The 27856-nt window shown below is 36.4% G+C and overlaps 1 protein-coding gene and 1 pseudogene across 3 annotated transcripts in view; one reads left to right on the forward strand and one right to left on the reverse strand.

Moving 5' to 3' along the window:
• Positions 1 to 27856, reverse strand: part of RPS6KC1 (ribosomal protein S6 kinase C1) — a 217371-nt gene that overhangs the window by 180532 nt on the left and 8983 nt on the right. For 2 of the 3 annotated variants that reach the window (XM_036825177.1, XM_036825167.1), the window contains exons 2-3: positions 10361 to 10396; positions 4070 to 4190 (exon numbers count right to left, since the gene is read on the reverse strand). In XM_036825177.1, the coding sequence (XP_036681072.1) occupies positions 4070 to 4190; positions 10361 to 10396 (157 nt within the window). Of the gene's footprint in view, positions 1 to 4069; positions 4191 to 8794; positions 8812 to 10360; positions 10397 to 27856 lie in introns of those variants that run through there. The other variant, XM_036825195.1, reaches the window with a different exon arrangement.
• On the forward strand, positions 3044 to 3849 carry LOC118880963 (annotated as a pseudogene).

Consider the following 27856-nt stretch of genomic DNA (forward strand, 5'->3'; position numbering starts at 1 on the left):
GTGGGATCTTCCCAGACCAGGGCTCGAACCCGTGTCCCCCGCATTGGCAGGCAGATTCTCAACCACTGCGCCACCAGGGAAGCCCTATCCCCTTTTATGTTGTGAGTTAATTACCAAGTTGAAGTAGCTAGTTATTTTTAATGCTTTTTTTCCCTTTAACCTTTATGTCACAATTGTGTTTAACAATCTATTCCGCCATAGAGCTGTACTTTCTGATTCTATCTATTTATCACCTTACTCGAAGTTTTGTGTACTTTTGCCTTTTCATTTCAGGTAGAAGAGCTCCTTTCAACATTTCTTATAAGACAGGTCTAATGGTGATAAATTGCCTTAGCTTTTGTTTGTGTGGGAAAGCCTTTATTTCTCCTTCATATGAAGGACGACTTTGCCAGATAGACTATTCTTGGCTGACATTTTTTATCTTTCAGTATTCTGAGTATGTCATCACACTCTCTCCCAGACAATAGTTTCTGCTGAGAAATGTGCTGAAAGCCCAATGTGGGGGGGTACCTTTGTAGGTAACTATCTTTTTTCCCCTGGCTGCCTTTAAAATTCTTTCCTTATCATTGATTTTTGACAGTGCATCAGTGGGATCACATGCCCTGCTGCATGGTCCCCTGTGGCTGCAGGTGCCATTGCAGCTGGAAGGCCAGAGTCATGTGCGCTGCCTCCACTGCTGTTACCGCATTCTCTGGGGCTGTGGACTCAGCCACCATGGCCAGGGGGCTGGAGTTGCAGGTACCACCTCCACTGTTCCCCTGGTTCCACCTCCTCTATGTGCTCAGTCCACTCACCTTCAGATGTAAAAATGTGTGGATCTCTCCAGCATCCTGTTCTGTTAGGCAGAGGAAACTTTGTTGAGTTGTTTTACTAGTTATAGACTGAAGGGGAAAGAAGGGATCATCTCATGCTGCCATGATCCTGACGCTGCTCTCCAGGAAACTACTGCTTTTTATTGAACATTCTTCTATTAGCTTTGTTTTGTGCTTTGTTTTTCTATTTTCTTAGCCATACACCTGCATTACTTCGACTTCTGAAGTTATTCCAATGTATAAAGAATACTGATGTTAAAATTATTTGAAAACAATAATGCAATATGCATCAAAAGTCACAAAAATATGCATACCCTTTGACCAAGCAATTTTGCTCCCACGAATTTATCCTAATTAAATAATTGTACTTCTGCATAACAGTGTACAAATAAGAATATTAAGTAGTGTTGTTTATAACAGCAAAAAAACTAAAAATAATATATGAGTAAAAGTGGTTAATAAATCATGGTATATACAAAAACTGAAATACTATGCGTCTATTAAAATTAATAATGTAGATTCTTTTCACTGATATGAAAAGACAATCACAATATACCACTGTATGAAAAAGAGGTTTCAAGACTACATTTAGCAATACTTCAATTTTGAAGTTTATATGTACAGAAAGGTAAAGAAGCATGTGCATACTCATATGTACACACAAGCACAAGCACACATAGACACACACACACACACAGAGTCTAAAAATTATGCTAAAATGTTATACCATCTAGGAAATGGTATTAAGGTTGAATTTTTATTTTAAATAGTTTTCTGTAACATCTGAGTTATTTGCATATGGTACTTTATAACCTGAAAAAAAAACTGTCTAGTTTGAAAAATAACGTCCATGTACTTTGATTCTACAACTCCACATGCAGAAATTGATTTTTAAAAAAAACAGGATGGGACTTCCCTGGTGGCGCAGTGGTTAAGAATCTGCCTGCCAATGCAGGGGACATGGGTTCGAGTCCTGATCCGGGAAGATCCCACATGCCATGGAGCAACTAAGCCCGTGCGCCACAACTACTGAGCCTGAACTCTAGAGCCCATGAGCCACAACCATTGAGCCCGCTGGCCACAACTACTGAAGCCTGCGTGCCTAGAGCCTGTGCTCCGCAACAAGAGAAGACACCACAATGAGAAGCCCATGCACCACAACGAACAGTAGCCCCCACTCGCCACAACTAGAGAAAGCCAGCGCACAGCAATGAAGACCCAACACAGCCAAAAATAAATTAATTAATTAATTTTTTAAAAAAATAACAGGATGAATATAAAGCTGTCCATACAAGAAAATTTATGGTAAAGTTATAGAAGAAACAAGAAATAACATTCTGTACTCTATTGGTCAAGGTCCAGTCAAGGGATTAAAAAACATATCAATTATTTTAACAAAGAGAATTTTTTTAACAAAGAGAATTTAATATAAAAAAAGTAAACCAAGTATGTGAAAACGAAGGCACAAAAAGGAACACCAAGGTATCAAAATAACAGAAAATAACAAGTGTTAGCAAGGAGGAAGAGAAACTGGAACCCTTATGCACAGCTAGTGGAAATGTAAAATAGAGCAGCCACTATGGAAAACAATATGGTGGTTCCTCAAAAAATTAAAAATAAAATTACCATATGATCCAGTAATTCCACTTTCGGTATATACCCAAAAAAATTAAAAGCAGGAATTGAACTGATATGTGTACACTCATGTTCACAGCAGTATTATTTTTAATAGCCAAAAGGTAAAAGCAACCCAAGTGTTCACTGATGGATGAAAAAATAAACAAAATGGTGTCTACACAGACAATGGACTATGTTCAGACACAAGAAGGAAATTCTGACACATGCTATTGATACAACATAGGTGAATCTTGAGAAATAATGCTAAGTGAAATGAGCCAGTCACAAAAGGACAAATACTGTACGATTTCACTTATATGAGGTGCCGATCCACAGTTGGTTGAATCCATAGATGCAGAACCTGCAGATCCAGAGGGCTGACTGCACAACACCATTTTATATAAGGGACTTGAGCATCCACAGATTCTGGTATCCACAGGGGGTCCTGGAACCAATCCCCCACAGATACCAAGGGACAACTGTATAAGAATAATTCAATGTCACCTCATGTTCCTACAGGGTTTTTCTATTTGCTTCATCGGTTAGAGTTTGAGTTGTTGTTCTGGTGCTGTTTTTTCATGAAAGAAAGGAGTAAATGCATTCTGAGTTAACAAAACCACAGCAAGAACATGAAAAAACAGGTGACCTGAAAGGCATGCAGTTTGGCCTGCCATGTTCCTCTCCGTGGGACTCAGGCCCACGCGGCCAGCCTCACCGCCCAGTGGGGAAGACATATAAGGAATTTGCATAAGACAGCCATGCAGAATGGAGCTGGAGGAGCCTTATTTGTGCAGAGAGATACTCCTGAGAAAAACCCATATACTCCATTTGATTTCACACCAGAAAACTATAAGAGGATAGAGGCCATTGTAAAAAACTACCCAGAAGGGCATAAAGCAGCAGCTGTGCTTCCAGTCCTGGATTTAGCCCGAAGACAGAATGGATGGCTACCCATCTCTGCTATGAACAAGGCTGCAGAAGTTTTATAAGTACCTCCAATGAGAGTATATGAAGTAGCAACTTTTTATACAATGTATAACAGAAAGCCAGTTGAAAGTATCATATTCAAGTCTGCACTACTATACCTTGCATGCTTCGAAATTCTGACAGCATACTGGAGATCACTCAGAAAAAGCTTGGAATAAAGGTTGGGGAGACTACACCTGACAAACTTTTCACTCTTATAGAAGTGGAATGTTTAGGGGCCTGTGTAAATGCACCAATGATACAAATAAATGACAACTAATATGAGGATCTGACACTTAAGGATATTGAAGAAATTACTGATGAACCCAAAGCTGGCAAAATCCCAAAACCTGGGCCAAGGAGTGGACGATTCTCACGTGAGCCAGCCAGAGGTCTTACCTCTTTGACTGAACCACCTAAAGGACTTGGCTTTGGTGTGCAAGCAGGCCTTTAATTTATATTCAACAGTAAATATGTCACTGGAGAAATAAAATAGGAATCTCCTATCTTAAAAAAAAAGAACATGAAAAAACAACTTCAATTGCTTGAGGCATGATAGGAATTATCTTAATAGGGGCTTCTGACTTCATGGTACAGTGTTTCAGTGTTCAGTATATATACATAATTAGCTAATCATCACTTTTCAAAATCACAATTTCAAAATAATCACTTACCAAACACTATTCCTTTAGCAAATGGAGGAAACAATTCTGAACGTCGGAATAAGTTTTTGTGAATTTGCCATAGTTCTTTGTGTAGTTTCTTAAAGTCACTATATCTCTTCCATACAATTATCTAAAGAGAGAAGATAATTAAATGTGTAACTCACAGTGAAACCATAGATATCTGAACAACAATCTTTTTATTAAAGTGCTCAAAATTGTCATGCAAAGGCAAACATATATGTTCTAACCAATATGGTTAACTGTCTAAAATTAACTAATAATATTTGATTTAAAAATATAAAGCAGCAATTCTTCCTCAAACTGTTGTTCTGTTTGGGTTTTTAAATTTCATTTTAAACAAGTACTGTTCTCTTCATACTAGAAAAATATCAACCTGGTACAAAAAAGGTTTACACTACATAAAATGTCACTTAACCTCTTCAAACATTAATTACTATTACCCTGGAAATGAGTTAGATGTCAAAATATATATTCATCTCAAAAAAAAAAAAATATATATATATATTCATCTCAAAAACAGCATGTTTATAAACACAAAGTAGTTTAGACAATTTTTAAACATAAAAAACATACTCAGCACTTGCCTAAAAGGATAAATAATCTGAAAAACACTGAAAAAAAAATGGCTTTGTAGCAAATAATTAACCTAAACTTTTGCATTTCATAAATCTCAATAAAAATAGTAACAAGATTTCTGGACGCAAGGTAAATTCTGATCAGAATACCACTAAAATTAGGATATTTCAAAAAACAAAATAACAATCATTTAGATTATATAACATGTAAAAGTTTACCTTCATTAGTTTAAATTATTGTCTAAACTTATTTAGATTAAATTAGAAAGAAAAAAACATTTAATAAAGAAAAAGAATTTGACACATGGCCTTGATGTCGCTGATTCAGCCCCTCAGTTGCCACAAAATAGGGTAAAACTGAGTTTTAAATTCCATTACCTGGTATATTGGGGCCTTTACTTCTGAAAAACCTAATTATTTCACTTCTAACAAACTCAACAGTGTAATGCTAATAAGCAAATCTTAGGCCAAAGAGGTAACCAAGTATGATTTAAGAGACTTGTCAAAAAATCTACTCCTGCATATAAGAAATTCTTCACTAAACTCTGCCATACTATCAAAAATTCTACCATGATTACTAAGTGTCTTGCTTTAATATAGGAGACTTGTTTTTAATCCTAGGAGACTAGTCAGACTATAACACGAATTAATTTAAACAAACTGCTTCCTCCTGATCCTTCCTTTTATTCATTTACTTGACAACAAAAATAGTCATCAAAACAAATATTTTCATGAGCCTACTTTATGCTAGGCACTGTGTTGGCACAAAGGATGAAGAAATGAGAAACACAGTCCCTCCTTTAAAGAGTTCCCTGTCAAATTAGGAAGAATAAGTCAACACAATAACTACATCACAAGACAGCATGATAAATGCTTAAAACAGCAGCCCAAGCGTATTATGGAAGGAGCACCTACACAAAGTATTGCCTTAGGTGGGCATACTGAAGGGACATAATAGCTAGAACAAAAAAAAAAAAAAGAGAGAGAGAAGTGGTTGGGAATGAAGTATTTAAAAGGAGAGTGAGATGTCAAATATAATTACTAAAATTTTGGCTTTTGCAACTGGATAAATGGTAGTGTTATTCCCTAAGGTAAAGAGCAAAGGAGAAAAAGCTGTTTTGAGATAAGAACGAAGTTCAATTTTAGACATATTTTATTTAGGTGCATGTGAGGCATTTAATTGGAGTTGCCCAATAGAAAAGACAGGTTTGGAGTTCAAGAGCAAAAACTAAACAAGATGTATTAACTGGAGAGTCATCGGGAGAGAGGTGGTAATCACTCAGAAAACATTTCTCAGCATTTGTAACAAGATGAGGAATCTAACAACTGAATGATGGGGGTCAGCCAGAAGTAAGGAAGAAACCAAGCACAAAGTAAGTATTTAAGAAGCACAGCTATGCCATGACAGAGGACACCTGGATGGAAGAAGAGATTTTATTTTAAATGGAAGTAAACAAGACAAATGCTGACAGCAGAAAATCAACAGTTCCAGTAAAAGACACAGTTAAGAGGAACTGAGAGAGCCAAACCAACACTCGAAAAGTAAAAGGTCTCGGACAGTCAGTGAGATTACAAGTGATTTTAATTTTCATATCTTGCTTCTCTGTAGTTTCTAATTTTGATCCATTAACATAATTTTGTCATGGGAAAATAGCGTCATTTTTATATTTTTTAAATAGATCAAATTATGGTGCTACCACATTTGCCAAGGGCTTAAGGGGGAAATGGGTGGTGGGCTCATGACAGTAATCTTTTTTTTTTTTTGGCTGTGTTAGGTCTTCATTGCCGCGCGCGGGCTTTCTCTAGTTGCAGTGAGCAGGGTCTACTCTTTGTTGTGGTGCACGGGCTTCTCACTGCGGTGGCTTCTCTTGTTGCAGAGCACGGGCTCTAGGCGTGGGGGCTTCAGTAGTTGCAGCACGTGGGCTCAGTAGTTGTGGCTCGCAGGCTCTAGTGCGCAGGCTCAGTAGTTGTGGCGCATGGGCTTAGCTGCTCCACAGCATGTGGGACCTTCCCGGACCAGGGCTCGAACCCGTGTCCCCTGCATTGGCAGGTGGATTCTTAACCACTGTGCCACCAGGGAAGTCCTCTGACAGTAATCTTACATAAGGTAAATGCAATCCTTAAAGCCATTATAAACTAGACACAAGAGCTATTCAAAAGACTGAACCTCATGGAAACAATTCAATCTGCAGATAAAATTTATATTCTAGTTAGGGTCATTTTCAGATAAAGTCAGAGTAACTTAAAGGGCAAAAGTTAACAACTGAATCACAATAAGAATAATAATACCATGGCATATAAACCAGTAGATAGTCTGTCACAGCAAAAATTAGAGAATCTGTGTTTCTTCACCATGCCCTAATTTATTCACTCATATATTCCTTATTCTGGACTCTAAGACTGTAGAAGTGAAATACCTAAGAGCAAATATAAACCCTCAAAAAAGGGAGGAAATCAAAGCATCCCAAAAATGTCACCATCTACTGCCTCCTTTCTTCTTACTCCTTTTGAGCTTGGACATTTCTAGTAATCTTCAAAATGGAAATGTGAACAAAAGCACACGTCCATTACATCAGCAAGTATGGATGTCTATAACTGGACTATACAAAGTCCCAAAAGATACATGCAAAACATATTTTTTCTAATAATCAATTCTTTCCTATCAGGAAAAAAAAAAGTTATATTAACAGCTATTACTCTGCAGAACCAACCCTGCAGAAATTTCCTATTTATTATAGTTACTCTGAATAAAATTCCTCAATTAAATATTAATTCAGTGACAATCATAATAGACTACAAATTTAATAAAAGCTTAATTTTCATTAAAAACACTGCCTTAAGTACTTTTTACATAAAACAAATGCTTTCTTTTCAGATAATTTCTCTTAACGATACCAAAAAAACTTTAGATCTTTTACAAAACCACTCAATTCAATTAACTTTGTCCTTTTAAATACTCTCATATAGTATTTAAAACTAGCTGGATCATCTTTTCCTGTAACATCACTACCATACTATCTGCTTACAGATTTTCTTTCCTCCCCTTTTGAAGAGCTTTTTCTTTCCCTTGACACATTTCCGAATGTGCTCAAATAGCTTTTCTAAAACTATTTTATTTATGAAATGACTTCAACGTTAGAGATTTCTGACATGATACATAGAAAGTTCTATTTTGGTTCTCCTTTCCCACATTTCCCCAGTGAAATTTACTACCTAGAGAGAAACAGAGCTATAGGTTACTTTTTTTTTAAAAGGTGGGGGAAGGAGGGCACAACATCTCCATCTTTTTCTTTACCTTCTGCAAGTGTTCAGAGGAGCGGTCCCCAACCTTTTTGGCAACAGGGACCAGTTTCGTGGAAGACACTTTTTCCAAGGACTGGGGTTGGGGGTTCATGCGGTAACGCAAGCAATGGGGAGCGGCAGATGAAGCTCTGCTCGCTCGCCTGCCACTCACCTCCTGCTGTTCAGCCCAGTTCCTAACAGACCACGGACCAGTACCAGTCCGTGGCCCAGGGGGTTGGGGACCCCTGCTCTAGAGAATCTACTGAACAAGAGGCCACATTAACTATTGCTGTCCCCCTTAAGATTCACCCATGCTGCTCTTAATAAATAAAAATTTAGAGGGAATTTTTAAAAGATAAAGAGAAAAAACTATCCTGGATAATTTTAAATTATTTACTCCATGTGAGTATTTTGGCATCCTTAGGAAGAAAACAGAGCTATCTGGTAGCATGCACCAAGGGGTGTGTGTGTGTGTGTATAAAAGAGCTACATATCTCCACTTTTATAAGGATACCATATTATTAGCCCTATACTTGCTTAGACAAGCAGTACATCTACTGACCTTCAATAGCACTTGTGAAGCATGACTAAATTCTAAGCAATAACTAAATGAATCTGTTAACAGAGAAAGAAAGTGAAAAGAAAGGAAACAGAAACAAATTCTAGGTGGTAAAATTCCTCTCCTAAATAAGAATTCCAATGTTTAAATGAAATACGTGGGAAACTAAAAAATGTTGCCATAACTTCAAGGTTATTCTATACTTCAAGAAGCAAGCTAAACAGAAGACATTCTTTTTAAAATTTTATACCATTTCTAACAAAGGACCATGCAATCATCTAACTAAAGGACACTTACAAGAGTTTTCTGATGAATGGTTCACCAACAGTTGTTATTATAAAAGAGATTTCCCCAAAAAAGGATTAAGGAAATGGCAGAGAGTATGTTCATGGATAGGTTGGTTCAGGATTCTCCCTGGAAAAGGGGAACATCAAGCTACAAACTACAGCACAGCAATCAGACAATGTATTCAACGGAAACACAACCCATTTTCAATTCTAACAGAGTTGTAAATTTTCAAAAGCAGAATAGCCTGGTATTGACTATTAATTCAACATAATTAATAGAATTCTAAGGAATAGTTCATACTAATCAACTGACACTTAAGTAGAAAGAGTACTTTATCAATCAAAGGTACAAGTTATTTTCACTGCCATTTTGAAAGGAAAGAGATATATAGATACAGATCTAGACATAGATATAGATATAGCCTTTTCTTCCTAAATAACAATATTACAATATTCTTTTCCTGGCTATTGGTGGGGGGGTGGGGTGAGATATCTTAAAACCCCTAAGGAGAAAGTATGAAATCGTTTTAAAATGTGTCTTTTATTGAACTCTTTTTAACAACAGGACAAAAACAAGTATCAGATCAGATATAGCAAGAAATGGTAATATATAAAAGTTAAAATATTATCTAAACATGTGTCACAAATTCAAACCAACTGGTAGCAAACAATCAACTTAAATCTATGAATCAAGCCAGGTATGTACAGTAAGGAGTAGTGGGACTTGTGGCTAAATAGATAGTATATAGCCCACCTGAAGACATTAAAATGCAATTTAAAAAAATAACTTGCAGAATCAAGACTGCCAATTTACAACATCTGTTTTAAACACTTTAGTAGGAAGAAAAATATATATATAGATATAGATATATGCTCTTCTAATCCTACTGTAAATAAGCAAGGACCAAAATGAAAGTAAATTTTAAAATGTTAAAAAAAAGCTAACTCCTCACAGTTAGGATTCCTAAAGGTATATAACAAGGATAAAGTAATTACAAATAGAGAATTCCATAGTTTTAAGCAAAAATATAACAAGCTGTTATTTTAGAAAAAAGGAAATAGTCTGTAAAAGAACTACAAAATTTTAAAAAGAAACATCTACACCCAAAGCAGTTTTCCAACATGTCAACATGCCAACTCAGTATAAAAATGAAAGTAGACAGAAACACATAATTTATTATTATGATCTTTAAAATTAATACTAGTTACCAAATACTTTCTTTTTTTTTTTTTTTTAACCAAACAGCCATCATGATTTTGAAATAGGTAAAGAGGGGCCCTTAACTGATACTGAAATCTTATGAGTGGTAGTTATCAGAAAAATTATCACATTATTAAACGGCACTATAATTCCTGAAATTCTTATTTATATAACTTAACACCTACTGAAACTTAACATGTACTTAATAGGTCTGAAATAAGATACTTCAGCTATTGTTTAATGAATTGCAGACAATCTCCAGACAAACATACAAATACAAAACTGACATACAAATAATTGTTTCCTCAATAAAGCATTTAATTAAATTTTTGTCAAATACATAAAATAAAATTTTCATATGGATAAACATGTTACCTCCTGGACATCCTCTGGATTTCTTCGTGAAACAACCTAAAACAAAGCATACACATAAATCATTGCATTACTTTCAACAGCATTTGTATGAAAAATTCAATTTGCTTAAAGAAAAAGAAATACTATATTATATCACTTACACAGAACTCATTTATATAATAACTTCAGTATCTGAAACACATACTAAAAAATTAAGCAAAAAGGCAACTAAAATAAAGTCCACACGCTAAAGTTCATGTACTATTACATTCACAAGAGAATGCCTCATGTTTTCCCTCTTACTTGACATAATTCTAACAGCTTGTCTATGTCCCTTTCCAGCCTACATATAAATCAGAAGCATAAAAAGCAGCTGCACCTGGACAAAGTATACAAAAGGATAGCAATGTTTTATTTTTTTCTTTTTTCTTTTTTTTTATTTTTCGTTTTTTTTTTCTGTATTATTTCTTACAACTGTATGTGAATCTACAATTAGCTCAATAAAAATTTCAAGTTAAAAAAAAAAAAAACAGCAACCACAATGCTCCCATACACCACTATCTGTTAGAAGTAATCACTGACCTCCGAATGGTGAAGAAGAAAACAAAAGTAACCCATAAAAAATTATATACATCATCCTCATCCTTAAGGAGCTCCTGGTTGAAGGCATAAAACAGTAAACATGATACGATGGCCATTCTGTAAGTACAGACTGAGATAGGAACAGGGATGGAGGTGCAAATAAATCAGACAGAAAAGGGAAAACATCAAAGATGAAGGACGAGGGGGAGGAGAGGATTCCAGACACAAGAGAAGGAACGCTGGACAAGCTGGAATGGAAGGAGCTTTAGGGTCGCTTGCGAGCTGCATTTTACAGTTAAATTCAAATTTAAATTCATAAGACTGACTGCATATGGGCCTTTAAGGTGTGATTGGCACCTGGCATCATCCCTTACTATCCTGCAAGGCCCCAGGACCTATCCCCATTACCTCTTGGACCCCCACCCCATCTTTCCAACTACACAGATCTCTTTTCCAGGAGGTCAAATTTATCAAGTGTATCCCCACCCCTACCTGAAGGCTACCATGCTCACTGTTCCCTTTGCCTGAAATGCTTTTCCCCTCAGTATTTTCATGGGTTGTTCCTTCATCTCTTTCAAATCTTTACCCAAATGTCAATTTCTCAGCGAGGACTTTTCTGTCCTTCCTATTTAAAATACAGCTCTACTCACACCTGGCATTTTCTATCCTTTTCCCCTGATTTATGGTTTTCAAAATATTATGCCATGTATTTTACTTGTTATCTATTTTGTAACCTGTGTGTGGGCAAGGACTTTTGTCTGTTTTGTTCACTGCTATACTCCCCTGGCCAGTAATCGACTTGTGGTAAATATTCAGTAAATATTCAAGGATTAAATTTTAAAAATTATATACATCATTTGGGGACAAATAATCCTATCAATATTCCCTGAGCAAGGGGGGTGGGGGGGGTGAGGCGGTGGATTCTTTCAGACTTCTCTAATGACAAAAGCCAAAAAGTCTAACACCATTTACAAAGAATTCCTCACAAAATTTACAAAAAAGAAGAAGGCTGGGAGGCTGGGTGCTTAAATCATCAAACAGCATTGTAGAGTGGGAAAATCTCACATTAGATACATAGTACCCTCTATGCAAATGTAAAAATCATGAATTTGATGCTATAATATGTATTTTGCAGAAACAAAAAGATATATCAAACATATTAAAATGGTTGCCTGTGGATGAGAGGAAGAAAAGTCCTTGATGACTGGTGACAATGAACTGGGAGATTACGATCAACTCAACACTACTCCTGAGGCCCAAAACAAAAACAAAAAGTATACTATTTAAAGTCAGACAAACCTGGGTTCAAATTATAGTTGCTCCACTTACAGGTTTGATCTCCTCTGTAAAATGAGGATAATACTCTCTAGGTTTTATCTCCTCCGTAAAATGGGGATAATACTCCCTGCCTGGCCTGGCTGTAATTGACATCAAATAAGAACAGAGCAAGAACTCCATAATTAAAAAGTCATCTCCCTCTCTCTCTTACTAGAGAATTTAACACAAGAATGCCAACAGAGGGACCTCCCTGGTGGCAGAGCGGTTAAGAATCTGCCTGCCAATGCAGGGGACACGGGTTCGAACCCTGGTCCGGGAAGATCCCACATGCCACGGAACAACTAAGCCCGTGCGCCACAACTACTGAGCCTGCACTCTAGAGCCCATGAGCTGCAACTACTGAGCCTGCATGCCACAACTACTGAAGCCCACATGCCTAGAGCCCGTGCTCCACAACAAGAGAAGCCACGCACTGCAACAAAGAGTAGCCCCCGCTCGCTGCAACTAGAGAAACCCTGTGCGCAGCAATGAAGACCCAACACAGCCAAAAGTAAATAAATAAATTTATAAATAAATAAATTAAATTTAAAAAAAGAATGCCAACAGAAAGGTTTTCAATTTCTTTCCACTCTATTCTCCAATTTTCAGGATATAAAATTTGGTGAAATCTCTTAACAATTTTCGTTAATTTACAACAGTGCTGTCCAATAGTACTTTGTCTGGTGATGGAAGGAAATGTTCCCTATCTACACTGTTCAGCACAGTAGCCTCTGGCCACATGCTTCTGTGTGGCTCCTGAGCACTTGAAATATGGCTACTGCAACTGAAGAACTTAATTTTTAATTTTATTTCATTTAAATTACATTTAAATAAAAGTAGCCACATATGGCTAATGGCTACCATATTAAACAACAGAGATTTAGAGTAAGAGGTTAGAAAGGTAACTAACAACCATATATTATTCAAATACTGGATTTTAGCTATTACTTTCAAATTCCAACCCTCCCCGAAAAAACTTTCCAAAAGTTTCTGGAAACACACACACCTTTCCAAAAGTATGGTGTTTCACATAATTAAATGATTTAATTTTGCCTCCTATAATTTTTTCGTATATTTTTGTAAAATGTGGTAACAAGAAGAAAGTTAGAGATAATCAATCCACTAATATCCACCCACCAAAAATAATCAACATATGATCATTGGCAATAAGATTTATTCAGGTGTTCCTTACATTCTAAGATGTACCTTTCTGAAAATTTACTAATTTCCTGAATTTACAACTCAATCATTTTATAAACAGACTAAAGTACCTTGCTATTTTAAATAATCTTTTTTTACACATGCAAATGATCTTTTTGTGACAAAAGAAATTATTTCCTGGTTTGGTGTATGTATCAGAAGTATCACATTTTAGATTTTCCTCAGGTAAGCCATTCCAGAAATCAAATATATGTGTACTGCAATAAGCAAAACTACATTAGTAATCCCCTAACAATATCCACAATTTTAAAACCATTTCATCAGAAATAACCAATCTGATTATGATTCCTCATCCACACTCTTACTGGCTCACATACTTCTGCTGTGTGCTGGGGCTACAATGGAGAGCAAAAGAAAGTCCCCGCCTTCACACCTCCCAGAGCTCAGTCTGGTGGTGCGCAAGACTGTAGCGTGCTAAGCAACAGAGTAAGAAGTGCTTCATCCTAGACGCTTCCCATGATACTGAATGCTTGCTGAATTCTCCTTGTCCAGACCACAGTGGCATCCCAGAAGCAAACAAGAACAGTTTAGTGACTTAAGACCTCCAATGTTTTCATAGTAAGTTACTCATGGTTATTACAGAAAATCAAAGCCTAAGTACTCAAACTACCTAAGTGAAGGTCTTTTTTTTTTAATATTTATTTACTTATTTACTTTATTTTTGGCTGTGTTGGGTCTTAGTTGCAGCACATGGGATCTTTGTCGCAACATACGGGATCTTTCACTGTGGCATGCAGGCTCTTCATTGCAGCACGGGGGCTTTTCTCTAGTTGTGGCACGCCGGCTCAGCAGTGTGGCGCATGGGCTCCAGAGCACATGGGCTCTGTAATTGTGGCACATGCGCTATCTAGTCATGGCTCGCATGCTCAGTAGTTGCAGCATGCGGGCTTAGTTGCCCCGCGGCATGTGGGATCTTAGTTCCCCGACCAGGGATCGAACTCGCATCCCCTGCACTGGAAGGGGGATTCTTAATCACTGGACCACCAGGGAAGTCCCAAAGGTCTTTAATTTTAAGCTCCCAAAAGGAACTTCTCTTCACCCTCACATACTTCTCATATGAAGGGGGGGGAAATTTACTTAGGCAGAGTTCAGAAAACTAAGTCAAAAGCTATTTCCTGAGCATTAATTATCCTTTTCCCAAACAGCATAAACAAAGCTTAGTGAAAATCATGTCTGGAAAGTAGAGGGCCTGATTCTCCTCTTTCCTCTTTGGTTTTTTTGCTTCTCTTCTGTAGGTTCTTCTTCCTCCTTCTACCCTCAACACTCTGTAATCACTCCAAGAATCAGTCCTAACTCTGCTTCTTAGCCTCCTTTTTAGTATTAAGAGAGAAAGTCCATATCTGTGCTAATACTGTTCAAGGCACTGTGCTAGGCATGTGGGGGGGGGGGGGACCTTGACTTTGTACATTTACATTTGCAAAGCATTTTATTGATATATCAGTGTTTCATGTTACTCTCTCAGCAACCTATGAATTAGGCAAGTGCTTATTATGAGTCCCCGTTTTACCCAACAAGGAAGAGATCCAGAAACTTGTGCAAGGTCACATGGCTATTCACCTTCAGACTGGAATGAGAACTCGGAGAGTCTGACTCCTGGTTCAGTGCTCTTTCTGTGGTACTCTACTGCATCCGTCCATTCGTCTGCAGTATTTTTAGCAATAACTAACTTTACTTACTTCCAGAACACCCTTCACTATTAAGTTTTATTTATTCTTTCTCTTACTCATTCAACAAATATCAGTGCCTACTCTGCTGCTAGGTACTGAAGCACAGTAGTGAAAACACTGGGTCTGATTCCTACATCACATTATAAAAATATAATCATTTGCCAAATACTTTACCAAGTTCAACCACTTGGTATCCCACTATAAGGGTTCGGTATTCCCACGTGTGTAATCTCACTTAAATGAGTTAACAATGTGTCCTCTGAAATGAAAACCAAAAACACAAATGTATTAGGATAACATGAGTTAAGCCCAAATATCCTTTAGTAGTAACTCTAACTAAATAATTCTCTTCAGCGGGACTGCCAAACTGACAAAAAATAAGAATATCAAATCAGAATCTGAAGAAAAATATGATCATACTGAAAATGAACGAAACTGAGCCCTCAGACCCAGATTTCTATAACTCTTAAAACTATATTAGCAATTATCTCAACAAGTAATATCAATTCCAAAACAAAAATACTGTAATTTCACCCTGATATAGATTGCTAGCATTTAGTAATTTTTTTCTGGGAGAATTTCAATATTTTGTCATAGAATTCAGCCTATAATTTCACAAAAGTTAGAATTTAAAGCAGTGATTGTTTTCATTTAAAGTTCATAAATTTCCATTGCAAGCGTTAGCTACCACTGGCTCAGTAAGTACTATACATATCTTGAAAAGCCTTTTGCTATAGAGAATTATATCACCAAGTCATCCTGAAAATTATTATGCTAAAGCTGTGCTTCACAAGCCATGCTGCCACGGAATACGGATATTCTTTAATAATCAGTGCTCTCAAAGAGGCTTAATGGTCAACTCAGTTTACCTTTGTTTTAAAAAAAAATTTTTTTTTTTACGGCAGAATTTCTCAAGGCCTGTAACACATTATTGTGCCTAGTAAATCTCCAAAAGGAAAATATATAGTATTCCCCAAGGTCATTTATCCACTCAACTTTTTATTTTTATCATAGGTTGTTTATTTATTATTATTTGATTTATTTAGTGCAACACCTACTAAAATTTGAAACACAGTTGGGAAATGTTACTGCAATGTTTGTAGTCCATCTGCCTCGGTTAATGCCAACGACAAGTTCTGAATTTAGGAAAACAAATAAGGGCTCACAGTGAAGGTTAACTCTCTCTCACTGTGCTAAGAAATTAAATACTTTATTTCATTCAATCAACAAGACAATCTTGCCTAGTAGAATGAGATAACCAAGGACCAAGAGCATATATTAGCATACTAATACTAATCACATTAATCAGTAACAGACAGGAATGGGTCTCACAACTCTGTGATTCCAAACAAAGTGCTCTTTCCAGGACATAACATATCTACCCTCCTAGAGATTAAAATTCCAAGTAATAGTCCTAATGCCTGTTAGGTAAACCCATTTGTCTTTCACAAAGAAATGCAAGTAAACCAAAAAATAGACATTGAAGAAGCACTTCGGCAGATCAGAAGGATCAAAGAAGAGAGTCTGAATACCAGCTCTGGCACTAGCTATAAACTGCTTTCTTGCCAGTTCAGCGATAAACCAAAGAAAAGCAACCTTAAAATGAGCCCTCTTGCCCATCTTTAAAAAAAAAAAAAAAAATCAATGTTGTGGCTTGGCCTAGCTAAGGCCCATAATAAACAACAAAGCATGCTGTCATTAGGTCCTCTAAATCCTTTCCAGTGCTAACTTACTTTACATACTTCTGAATAAGTTTTACCTGGTTTCCTTAAAAGTCAAGTGAAAAGCACTCTTTTATCTAATTATTATCATCATAATTCATAAGAATGATTTGAAATCAACCACTTAACTCAGACATACACAAAAGAATTGTCTTCTTCATAAGATTAAGAGTAGCTACTGGAAAACAAAACTACAAAATTTATTCAAATCTAGCTATTGTATTTCCTACCAAAAATGATCACAAAATAAGTCCCTTTAGAAACAAATGGAAATCAGTTAAATATAAATTTTAAAAAGCTACTTTTATGAGCAATTTATTATAATCAAGTCTTCTGATGGCCACTTCACTATTACTATTCAGCTGCTAGTTTACGGTAATAGCAGATCTAAGAGGATAAAATATTAACAAAAGTAACATACTAAAAAAAAAAAAACTGTCAACATACAAATAATCAAACACAACGAAAAAAAAGAGACATGCCCACTCTTTTCATTTCTCAAAGATATGACTTTCCACACCTACAAATAAACCTGACCAAGGAGGTGAAAGACTTATACTTGAGAACTATAAAACATTAATAAAGGAAATTAAAGAGGATTCAAAGAAATGGAAAGATATCCGATGCTCTTGGATTGGAAGAATTAATACTGTTAAAATGGCAATGCTACCCAAAGCAATCTACAGATTTAATGTGATCCCTATCAAATACTCAAGACATTTTTCACAGAACTAGAACAAATAATCCAAAAATTTATATGGAACCATAAAAGACCCAGAATTGCCAAAGCAATCCTGAGTAAAAAATTAACAAAGCAGGAGGCATAACTCTTCCAGACTTCAGACAATACTACAAAGCTAGAGTAATCAAAATAGTGTGGTACTGGTACAAAAACAGACATATGGATCAATGGAACAGAATAGAGAGCCCAGAAATAAACCCACACACCTATGGCCAATTAATCTTCGACAAAGGAGGCAAGAATATAAAATGGGAAAAAGACACTCTCTTCAGCAAGTGGTGCTGGGAAAGTTGACCAGCTGCATGTAAATCAATGAAGTCAGAACATGCACAAAATAAACCAAAATAAACCAAAAATAAAATAAACCAAAATAAACCTCACACCATGCAAAAAATAAACTCAAAATGGCTTAAAGATTTAAACATAAGACCTGACACCATAAAACTCCTAGAAGAGAGCACAGGCAAAACATTCTCTGACATAAATTGTACCAGTGTTTTCTTAGGTCAGTCTCCCAAGGCAATAAAAATAAAAACAAAAATAAACAAATGGGACCTAATTAAACTTACAAGCTTTTGCACAGCAAAGGAAACCACGAAAAATAAATGAAAAGACAACCTACAGAATGGGATAAACTATTTGCAAATGATGCGACGGACAAGGGCTTAATCTCCAAAATATACAAGCAGCTCATAAAACTCAACAACAAAAAGAACAAAAAACCCAATCAAAAAATGGGCAAAAAGACCTTAATAGACATTTCTCCAAAGAAGACATACAGATGGCCATTGGGCACGTGAAAAGATGCTCAACATCACTAATTATCAGAGAAATGCAAATCAAAACTATAATGAGGTACCACCTCACACCAGTCAGAATGGCCATCATTAAAAAGTCTACAAATAACAAATGCTGGAGAGGGTACAGAGAAAAGGGAACGCTCTTACACGTTGGTGGGAATGTAAACTGATACAGCCACTGTGGAGAACAATATAGAGGTTCCTTAAAGATCTAAAAATAGAGGAAACCTCCACATGCCTCATAGAGAGCCTCATCCACCAGAGGGCAGACAACAGAAGCAAGAAGAACTACAATCCTGCAGCCTGTGGAACAAAAACCACATTCACAGAAAGATAGACAAGATGAAAAGGCAGAGGGCTATGTACCAGATGAAGGAACAAGATAAAACCCCAGAAAAACAACTAAATTAAATGGAGATAGGCAATCTTCCAGAAAAAGAATTCAGAATAATGATAGTGAAGATGATCCAGGACCTTGGAAAAAGAATGGAGGCAAAGATAGAGAAGATGCAACAAATGTTTAACAAAGACCTAGAAGAATTAAAGAACAAACAAACAGAGATTAACAATACAATAACTGAAATGAAAAATACACTGGAAGGAATCAATAGCAGTATAACTGAGGCAGAAGAACGGATAAGTGACCTGGAAGACAGAATGGTGGAATTCACTGCTGAGGAAAAGAATAAAGAAAAAAGAATGAAAAGAAATGAAGACAGCCTAAGAGACCTCTGGGACAACATTAAACGCAACAACATTCACATTATAGGGATCCCAGAAGGAGTAGAGAGAGAGAAAGGGCCCGAGAAAATATTTGAAGAGATTATAGTCAAAAACTTCCCTAACATGGGAAAGGAAATAGCCACCCAAGTCCAGCAAGAGCAGAGAGTCCCATACAGGATAAACCGAGGAGAAACACACTGAGACACATAGTAATCAAACTGGCAAAAATTAAAGAAAAAGAAAAATTATTGAAAGCAGCAAGTGAAAAACGACAAATAACATACAAGGGAACTCCCATAAGGTTAACAGCTGATTTCTCAACAGAAACTCTACAAGCCAGAAGAGAGTGGCATGATAAAGTGATGAAAGGGAAGAACCTACAACCAAGATTACTCTACCCAGCAAGGATCTCATTCAGATTCAATAGAGAAATCAAAAGCTTTACAGACAAGGAAAAGCTAAGAGAATTCAGCACCACCAAACCAGCTCTACAACAAATGCTACAGGAACTTCTCTAAGTGAGAAACACAAGAGAAGAAAAGGACCTACAAAAACAAACCCAAAACAATTAAGAAAAAGGTCATAGGAACATACATATCGGTAATGATCTTAAATGTGAATGGATTAAATGCTCCAACCAAAAGACACAGGCTTGCTGAATGGATACAAAAAAAGACCCATATACATGTTATCTACAAGAGACCCACTTCAGACCTAGGGACACATACAGACTGAAAGTTAGGGGATGGAAAAAGATATTCCATGCAAATGGAAATCAAAAGAAAGCTGGAGTAGTTATACTCATATCATAAAATACACTTTAAAATAAAGAATGTTACAAGAGACAAGGAAGGACACTACGTAATGATCAAGGGATCAATCCAAGAAGATATAACAATTATAAATGTATATGCACCCAACATAGGAGCACCTCAATACATAAGGCAACTGCTCACAGCTATAAGAGAGGAAATCGACAGTAACACAATAATAGTGGGGGACTTTAACACCTCACTTACACCAATGGACAGATCACCCAAACACAAAATACATAAGGAAACACAAGTTTTAAAAGACACAATAGACCAGATAGATTTGATATTTATAAGACATTCCATCCAAAAACAGCAGGTTACACTTTCTTCTCAAGTGCGCACGGAACATTCTCCAGGATAGATCATATCATGGGTCAAAAATCAAGCCACAGTAAATTTAAGAAAACTGAAATCATATCAAGCATCTTTTCTGACCACAACGCTGAGATTAGAAATGAATTACAGGGAAAAAAACGTAAAAAACACAAACACATGTAAGCTAAACAATACGTTACTAAATAACCAAGAGATCACTGAAGAAATCAAAGAGGAAATCAAAAAATACCTAGAGACAAATGACAATGAAAACACGACGATCCAAAACCTATGGGACGCAGCAAAAGCAGTTCTAAGAGGGAAGTTTATAGCTATACAAGCCTACCTCAAGAAACAAGAAAAATCTCAAATAAACAATCTAACCTTACACCTAAAGGAACTAGAGAAACAAGAACAAACAAAACCCAAAGTTAGCAAAAAGAAAGAAGTCATAAAGATCAGAGCAGAAATAAATGAAACAGAAACAAGGAAAACAATAGCAAAGATTAATAAAACTAAAAGCTGGTTCTTTGAGAAGATAAACAAAATTGATAAACCATTAGCCAGACTCATCATCAAGAAAAAGAGGGAGAGGACTCAAATCAATAAAATTACAAATGAAAAAGGAGAAGTTACAGCAGACACTGCAGAAATACAAAGCATCCTAAGAGACTATTACAAGCAACTCTATGCCAATAAAATGGACAACCTGGAAGAAATGGACAAATTCTTAGAAAGGTATACTCTTCCAAGACTGAACCAGGAAGAAACAGAAAACATGAACAGACCAATCACAAGGAATGAAATTGAAACTGTGATTAAAAATCTTCCAACAGGGCTTCCTTGGTGGCGCAGTGGTTGAGAATCTGCCTGCCGATGCAGGAGACACGGGTTCGAGCCCTGGTCTGGGAAGATCCCACATGCCGCGGAGCAACTAGGCCCGTGAGCCACAAGTACTGAGCCTGCGTGTCTGGAGCCTGTGCTCCGCAACAAGACAGGCCACGATACTGAGAGGCCCGTGCACCGCGATGAAGAGTGGCCCCCACTTGCCGCAACTGGAGAAAGCCCTCGCACAGAAACGAAGACCCAATACAGCCAAAAATAAATAAATAATAATTTTTAAAAAAAAAAAATCTTCCAACAAACAAAAGTCCAGGACCAGATGGCTTCACAGGTGAATTCTAGGACCAGATGGCTTCACAGGTGAATTCTATCAAACACTTAGAGAGGAGCTAACACCTATCCTTCTCAAACTCTTCCAAAAAACTGCAGAGGAAGGAACACTCCCAAACTCATTCTATGAGGCCACCATCACCCCGATACAAAAAGCAGACAAAAATACTACAAAAAAAGATAATTACAGAACAATATCACTGATGAATATAGACGCAAAAATCCTCAACAAAATACTAGCAAACAGAATCCAACAACACAGTAAAAGGCTCATACACCATGATCAAGTGGGATTTATCCCAGAGATGCAAGGATTCTTCAATATACGCAAATCACTCAATGTGATACACCACATTAAAAAATTGAAGAATAAAAACCATATGATCATCTCAATAGACGCATAAAAAGCTTTTGACAAAATTCAACACGCATTTATGATAAAAACTCTCCAGAAAGTGGGCATAGGGGTAACCTACTTCAACATAATAAAGGCCATATATGACAAACCGACAGCAAACATCATTCTCAATGGTGAAAAACTGAAAGCATTTCCTCTAAAATCAGGAACAACAGAAGGACCACTCTCACCACTATTATTCAACATAGTTTTGGGAGTCCTAGCCACGATAATCAGAGAAGAAAAAGAAATAAAAGGAATGCAAATCGGAAAAGAAGAAGTAAAACTATCACTGTTGGCAGATGACATGATACTATACATAGAGAATCCAAAAGATGCCTCCAGAAAACTACTAGAGCTAATCAATGAATTTGGTAAAGTTGCAGGATACAAAATTAATGCACAGAAATCTCTTGCATTCCTATACACTAATGATGAAAAATCTGAAAGAGAAATTATGGAAACACTCCCATTTACCATTGCAACAAAAAAAATAAAATACCTAGGAGTAAAGCTACCTAGGGAGACAAAAGACCTGTATGCAGAAAACTATAAGACACTGATGAAAGAAATTAAAGATGATACCAACAGATGGAGAGATGTACCATGTTCTTGGATTGGAAGAATCAATATGGTGAAAATGACTATACTACCCAAAGCAATCTACAGATTCAATGCAATCCCTATCAAATTACCAATGGCATTTTTTACGGAACTAGAACAAAAAATCTTAAAATTTGTATGGAGACACAAAAGATCCCGAATAGCCAAAGCAGTCTAGAGAGGAAAAAACGGAGCTGGAGGAATCAGACTCCCTGACTTCAGACTATACTACAAAGCTACAGTAATCAAGACAATATGGTGCTGGCACAAAAACAGAAATATAGATCAATGGAACAGGATAGAAAGCCCAGAGATAAACCCACACACCTATGGTCAACTAAGCTATGACAAAGGAGGCAAGGGTATACAATGGAGAAAAGACAGTCTCTTCAAAAAGTGGTGCTGGGAAAACTGGACAGCTACATGTAAAAGAATGAAATTAGAACACTCCCTAACACCATACACAAAAATAAACTCAAAATGGACTCGAGACCTAAATGTTAGACCAGACACTATAAAACTCTTAGAGGAAAACATAGGAAGAACACTCTTTGACATAAATCACAGCAAGATCTTTTTTGATCCACCTCCTAGAGTAATGGAAATAAAAACAAAAATAAACAAATGGGACCTAATGAAACTTCAAAGCTTTTGCACAGCAAAGGAAACCATAAACAAGACGAAGAGACAACCCTCAGAATGGGAGAAAATATTTGCAAATGAATCATCAGACAAAGGATTAATCTCCAAAATATATAAACAGCTCATGCAGCTCAATAATAAAAAAACAAACAACCCAATCCATAAATGGGCAGAAGACCTAAATAGACATTTCTCCATAGAAGACATACAGATGGCCAAGAAGCACATGAAAAGCTACTCAACATCACTAACTATGAGAGAAATGCAAATCAAAACTACAATGAGGTATCACCTCACACCAGTTAGAATGGGCATCATCAGAAAATCTACAAACAACAAATGCTGGAGAGGGTGTGGAGAAAAGGGAACCCTCTTGTACCATTGGTGGGAATGTAAATTGATACAGCCACTATGGAGAACAGTATGGAGGTTCCTTTAAAAACTAAAAATAGAATTACCATATGACCCAGCAATCCCACTACTGGGCATATACCCAGAGAAAACCAGAATTCAAAAAGACACATGCACCCCAATGTTCATTGCAGAGCTGTTTACAATAGCCAGGTCATGGAAGCACCCTAAATGCCCATCGAGAGACGAATGGATAAAGAAGATGTGGTACATATATACAATGGAATATTACTCAGCCATAAAAAGGAATGAAATTGAGTCATTTGTTGAGACGTGGATGGATCTAGAGACTGTCATACAGAGTGAAGTAAGTCAGAAAGAGAAAAACAAATATTGTATATTAACGCATATATGTGGAACCTAGAAAATGGTACAGATGAGCCTGTTTGCAGAGCAGAAATTGAGACACAGAAGTAGAGAACAAACATATGGACACCAAGGGGGGAAAGCGGCGGGGGGGTGGGGGTTGTGGTGAGGTGAACTGGGAGATTGGGATTGACATACATACACTAATATGTATTAAATGGATGACAAATAAATAAATGAATAAGTAAACATTAAAAAAAAAAACTAAAAATAGAACCTCCATATGATCCAGCAATCCCATTCCTGGGCATATACCCACAGAAAACCATAATTCAAAAAGATACATGCACCCCAATGTTCACTGCAGCACTATTTACAACAGCCAAGACATGGAAGCAACCTAAATGTCCACGAACAGAGGAATGGATAAAGAAGATGTGGTACATATATACAATGGAATATTACTCAGCCATAAAAAAGAACAAAACAATGCTAGTTGCAACAACATGGATGCAACTGGAGATTATCATACTAAATGAAGTAAATCAGAAAGAGAAAGACAAATACCATATGATATCACTTATATATGGAATCTAAAATATGGCACAAACGAACCTATCTACAAACAGAAACAGACTCACAGACAGAGAGAACAGACTTGTGGTTGCCAAGGGCAAGGGAGGTGAGGGAGGGAAGGACTGGGAGTCTGGGATTAGCAGATGCAAACTAGCATATATAGGATGCATAAACAAAAAGGTCCTACTGTATAGTACAGGGAACTATATTCAATATCCTGTGATAAACCATAATGGAAAAGAATATAAAAAAAAGCATGTCAAAAAAAAAAAAGACTTTCCAAATGTGGAAGTGAAAAAATAAGATATACAGAAATGTACAGCTACACTATACTGAACATTTCCCACTGTGGTGATTAGGTTAACTAAATGGTACATCCATCAGTGTAATGCATGCAATCCTGACTTTCAGACATTTGACTTTCATAAACTCCATACTTTCATATAAATATACTGACATCTTTAAACTGCATTTCATATACACACACAAACTCTGGCAAGAAGAACAGGTATCTCAAAGCGCCCAGCTCACATAGGCAAGCATCCACTTACCAAACTCAACCTCCCTCCCACCCCATCACCTGCATCTCAGCTCCTCTCTCTCTGTTTTCCCTGCAGAGCTGCAGGTGTCACTGGTTGGCAGGAATATTTGGGCTAGTTAATCACTTGCCAGCCAGGTAGTCAGGACCCAAGAAGCAGCACCTGCACAAACCACAATTAGATATTTTACAATATTTTTTTAGTACTCTGGAGTAAAAGAGCTCCAGATAAAATAGATAAGTCAATGCGAAAAATTTTAGACATTCAACTTTCTATTAAGCTCTTATGAAAGTAATATGTTGAAAGTAATAAATACTTTCTACATTATTAAAATCTCAAAATCTAAAGAAGAATAAAAGAAACTATCACAGCAAGTTACCTTTGTATACTCAATAAATGTTTGCTAAAGTTTCTTTTCTCACTTCAAATTTTACCAATTATTATAGCACTACTCTAAGGTAAACTATTTTCCAATCAAAGTTCAAGGAAAGTAAAAATCCTGAATCTTAAAGTTAATGTAAAAATCCTTAATATTAAAATCTTAATATCTGAGCATGTAAGTTGTCAATAAACAAGACGAAAAGAGGCATGGTTTACAGTTTTTAAAACCTGATGTCAATAAAGAGATTTTAGATATTACACTAAAAGCCCAATTTTCTTCCATAAAAGAAAAATATGATAAACTAGACTTCACCAAAATTATCAATAAAAATTTTTACTTTGTGAAAGACACTGTTAAGAGAATGAAAAGATAAGCTATACACTGGGAGAAAATATTTGCACACCACATATCTGACAAAAAACTTATATTCAGAACAAATAAAGAACTCTCGAAACTCAACAGTAAGAAAACAAACTACCCACTGAAAAAATGGGCAAAAGATGGTCTCAATAGGTAAAATACTCTATGATACTCTTTATAAGACATCCTCAAAATGACAAAAGTATAGTGGTAGAGAGTGGATCACTGGACTAAGGGGTGCCAGGGACTAAGGCGTGGGGAGAAGAGTGTAAAACAGGGAAAGCAGAGGGAGTTTTTGAGGCTGATGGAACTGTTCTGTTCCCTGATTATGGTAGTGGACATATGAATCTATTCATGTGTAAAGATTCATAGACTTATACAACAAAAAAAAGTCAATTTTACTGTATGTTAATTTAAAAAGTAACACAAAGGAAAATACTGCCTCTTTCCAGCCTTCTATCAAGTCCCTACTATAGTCCAGGCTCTGTGCTAGGCACCAAGAATACAAAGTTAAAAAGACAGAGTTTGTCCTCAGAGGGGGAGGCAAAAAAGCACAATATGATACAGGCTTTAATGGAGGAATATACAATACACACAGAGTTCCACACTTAAGAAAGGCTTCCTGTAGAAATCAAAAGCTTTACAGACAAGCAAAAGATAAGAGAATTCAGCACCACCAAACCAGCTCTACAACAAACGCTAAAGGAACTTCTCTAAGTGGGAAACACAAGAGAAGAAGAAAAGGATCTACAAAAACAAACCCAAAACAATTAAGAAAATGGTCATAGGAACATACGTATCGATAATTACCTTAAACGTGAATGGATTAAATGCTCCAAATAAAAGACACAGGCTTGCTGAATGGATACAAAAACAAGACCCATATATATGCTGTCTACAAGAGACCCACTTCAGACCTAGGGACACATACAGACTGAAAGTGAGGGGATGGAAAAAGATACTCCATGCAAATGGAAATAAAAAAGAAAGCTGGAGTAGCTATACTCAAATCAGATAAAATACACACTAAAATAAAGAATGTTACAAGAGACAAGGACACTACATAATGATCAAGGGATCAATCCAAGAAGAAGATATAACAATTATAAATGTATATGCACCCAACATAGGAGCACCTCAATACATAAGGCAACTGCTCACAGCTATAAGAGAGGAAATCGACGGTAACACAATAATAGTGGGGGACTTTAACACCTCACTTACACCAATGGACAGATCATCCAAACAGAAAATATATAAGGAAACAGAAGCTTTAAATGACACAATAGACCAGATAGATTTAATTGATATTTATAGGACATTCCATCCAAAAACAGCAGGTTACACTTTCTTCTCAAGTGCGCACGGAACATTCTCCAGGATAGATCATATCATGGGTCAAAAATCAAGCCACAGTAAATTTAAGAAAACTGAAATCATATCAAGCATCTTTTCTGACCACAACGCTGAGATTAGAAATGAATTACAGGGAAAAAAACGTAAAAAACACAAACACATGTAAGCTAAACAATACGTTACTAAATAACCAAGAGATCACTGAAGAAATCAAAGAGGAAATCAAAAAATACCTAGAGACAAATGACAATAAAAACACGACGATCCAAAACCTATGGGATGCAGCAAAAGCAGTCCTAAGAGGGAAGTTTATAGCAATACAAGCCTACCTCAAGAAACAAGAAAAACCTCAAGTAAACAATCTAATCATACACCTAAAGGAATTAGAGAAACAAGAACAAACAAAACCCAAAGTTAGCAGAAAGAAAGAAATCATAAAGATCAGAGCAGAAATAAATGAAATAGAAACAAAGAAAACAATAGCAAAGATCAATAAAACTAAAAGCTGGTTCTTTGAGAAGATAACAAAATTGATAAACCATTAGCCAGACTCATCAAGAAAAAGAGGGAGAGGACTCAAATCAATAAAATTAGAAATGAAAAAGGAGAAGTTACAGCAGACACCGCAGAAATACAAAGCATCCTAAGAGACTATTACAAGCAACTCTATGCCAATAAAATGGACAACCTGGAAGAAATGGACAAATTCTTAGAAAGGTATAATCTTCCAAGACTGAACCAGGAAGAAACAGAAAATATGAACAGACCAATCACAAGGAATGAAATTGAAACTGTGATTAAAAATCTTCCAACAAACAGAAGTCCAAGACCAGAGGGCTTCACAGGTGAATTCTATCAAACATTTAGAG

Source organism: Balaenoptera musculus, chromosome 1 (assembly GCF_009873245.2).
Source record: "Balaenoptera musculus isolate JJ_BM4_2016_0621 chromosome 1, mBalMus1.pri.v3, whole genome shotgun sequence".
NCBI lineage: Eukaryota > Metazoa > Chordata > Mammalia > Artiodactyla > Balaenopteridae > Balaenoptera > Balaenoptera musculus.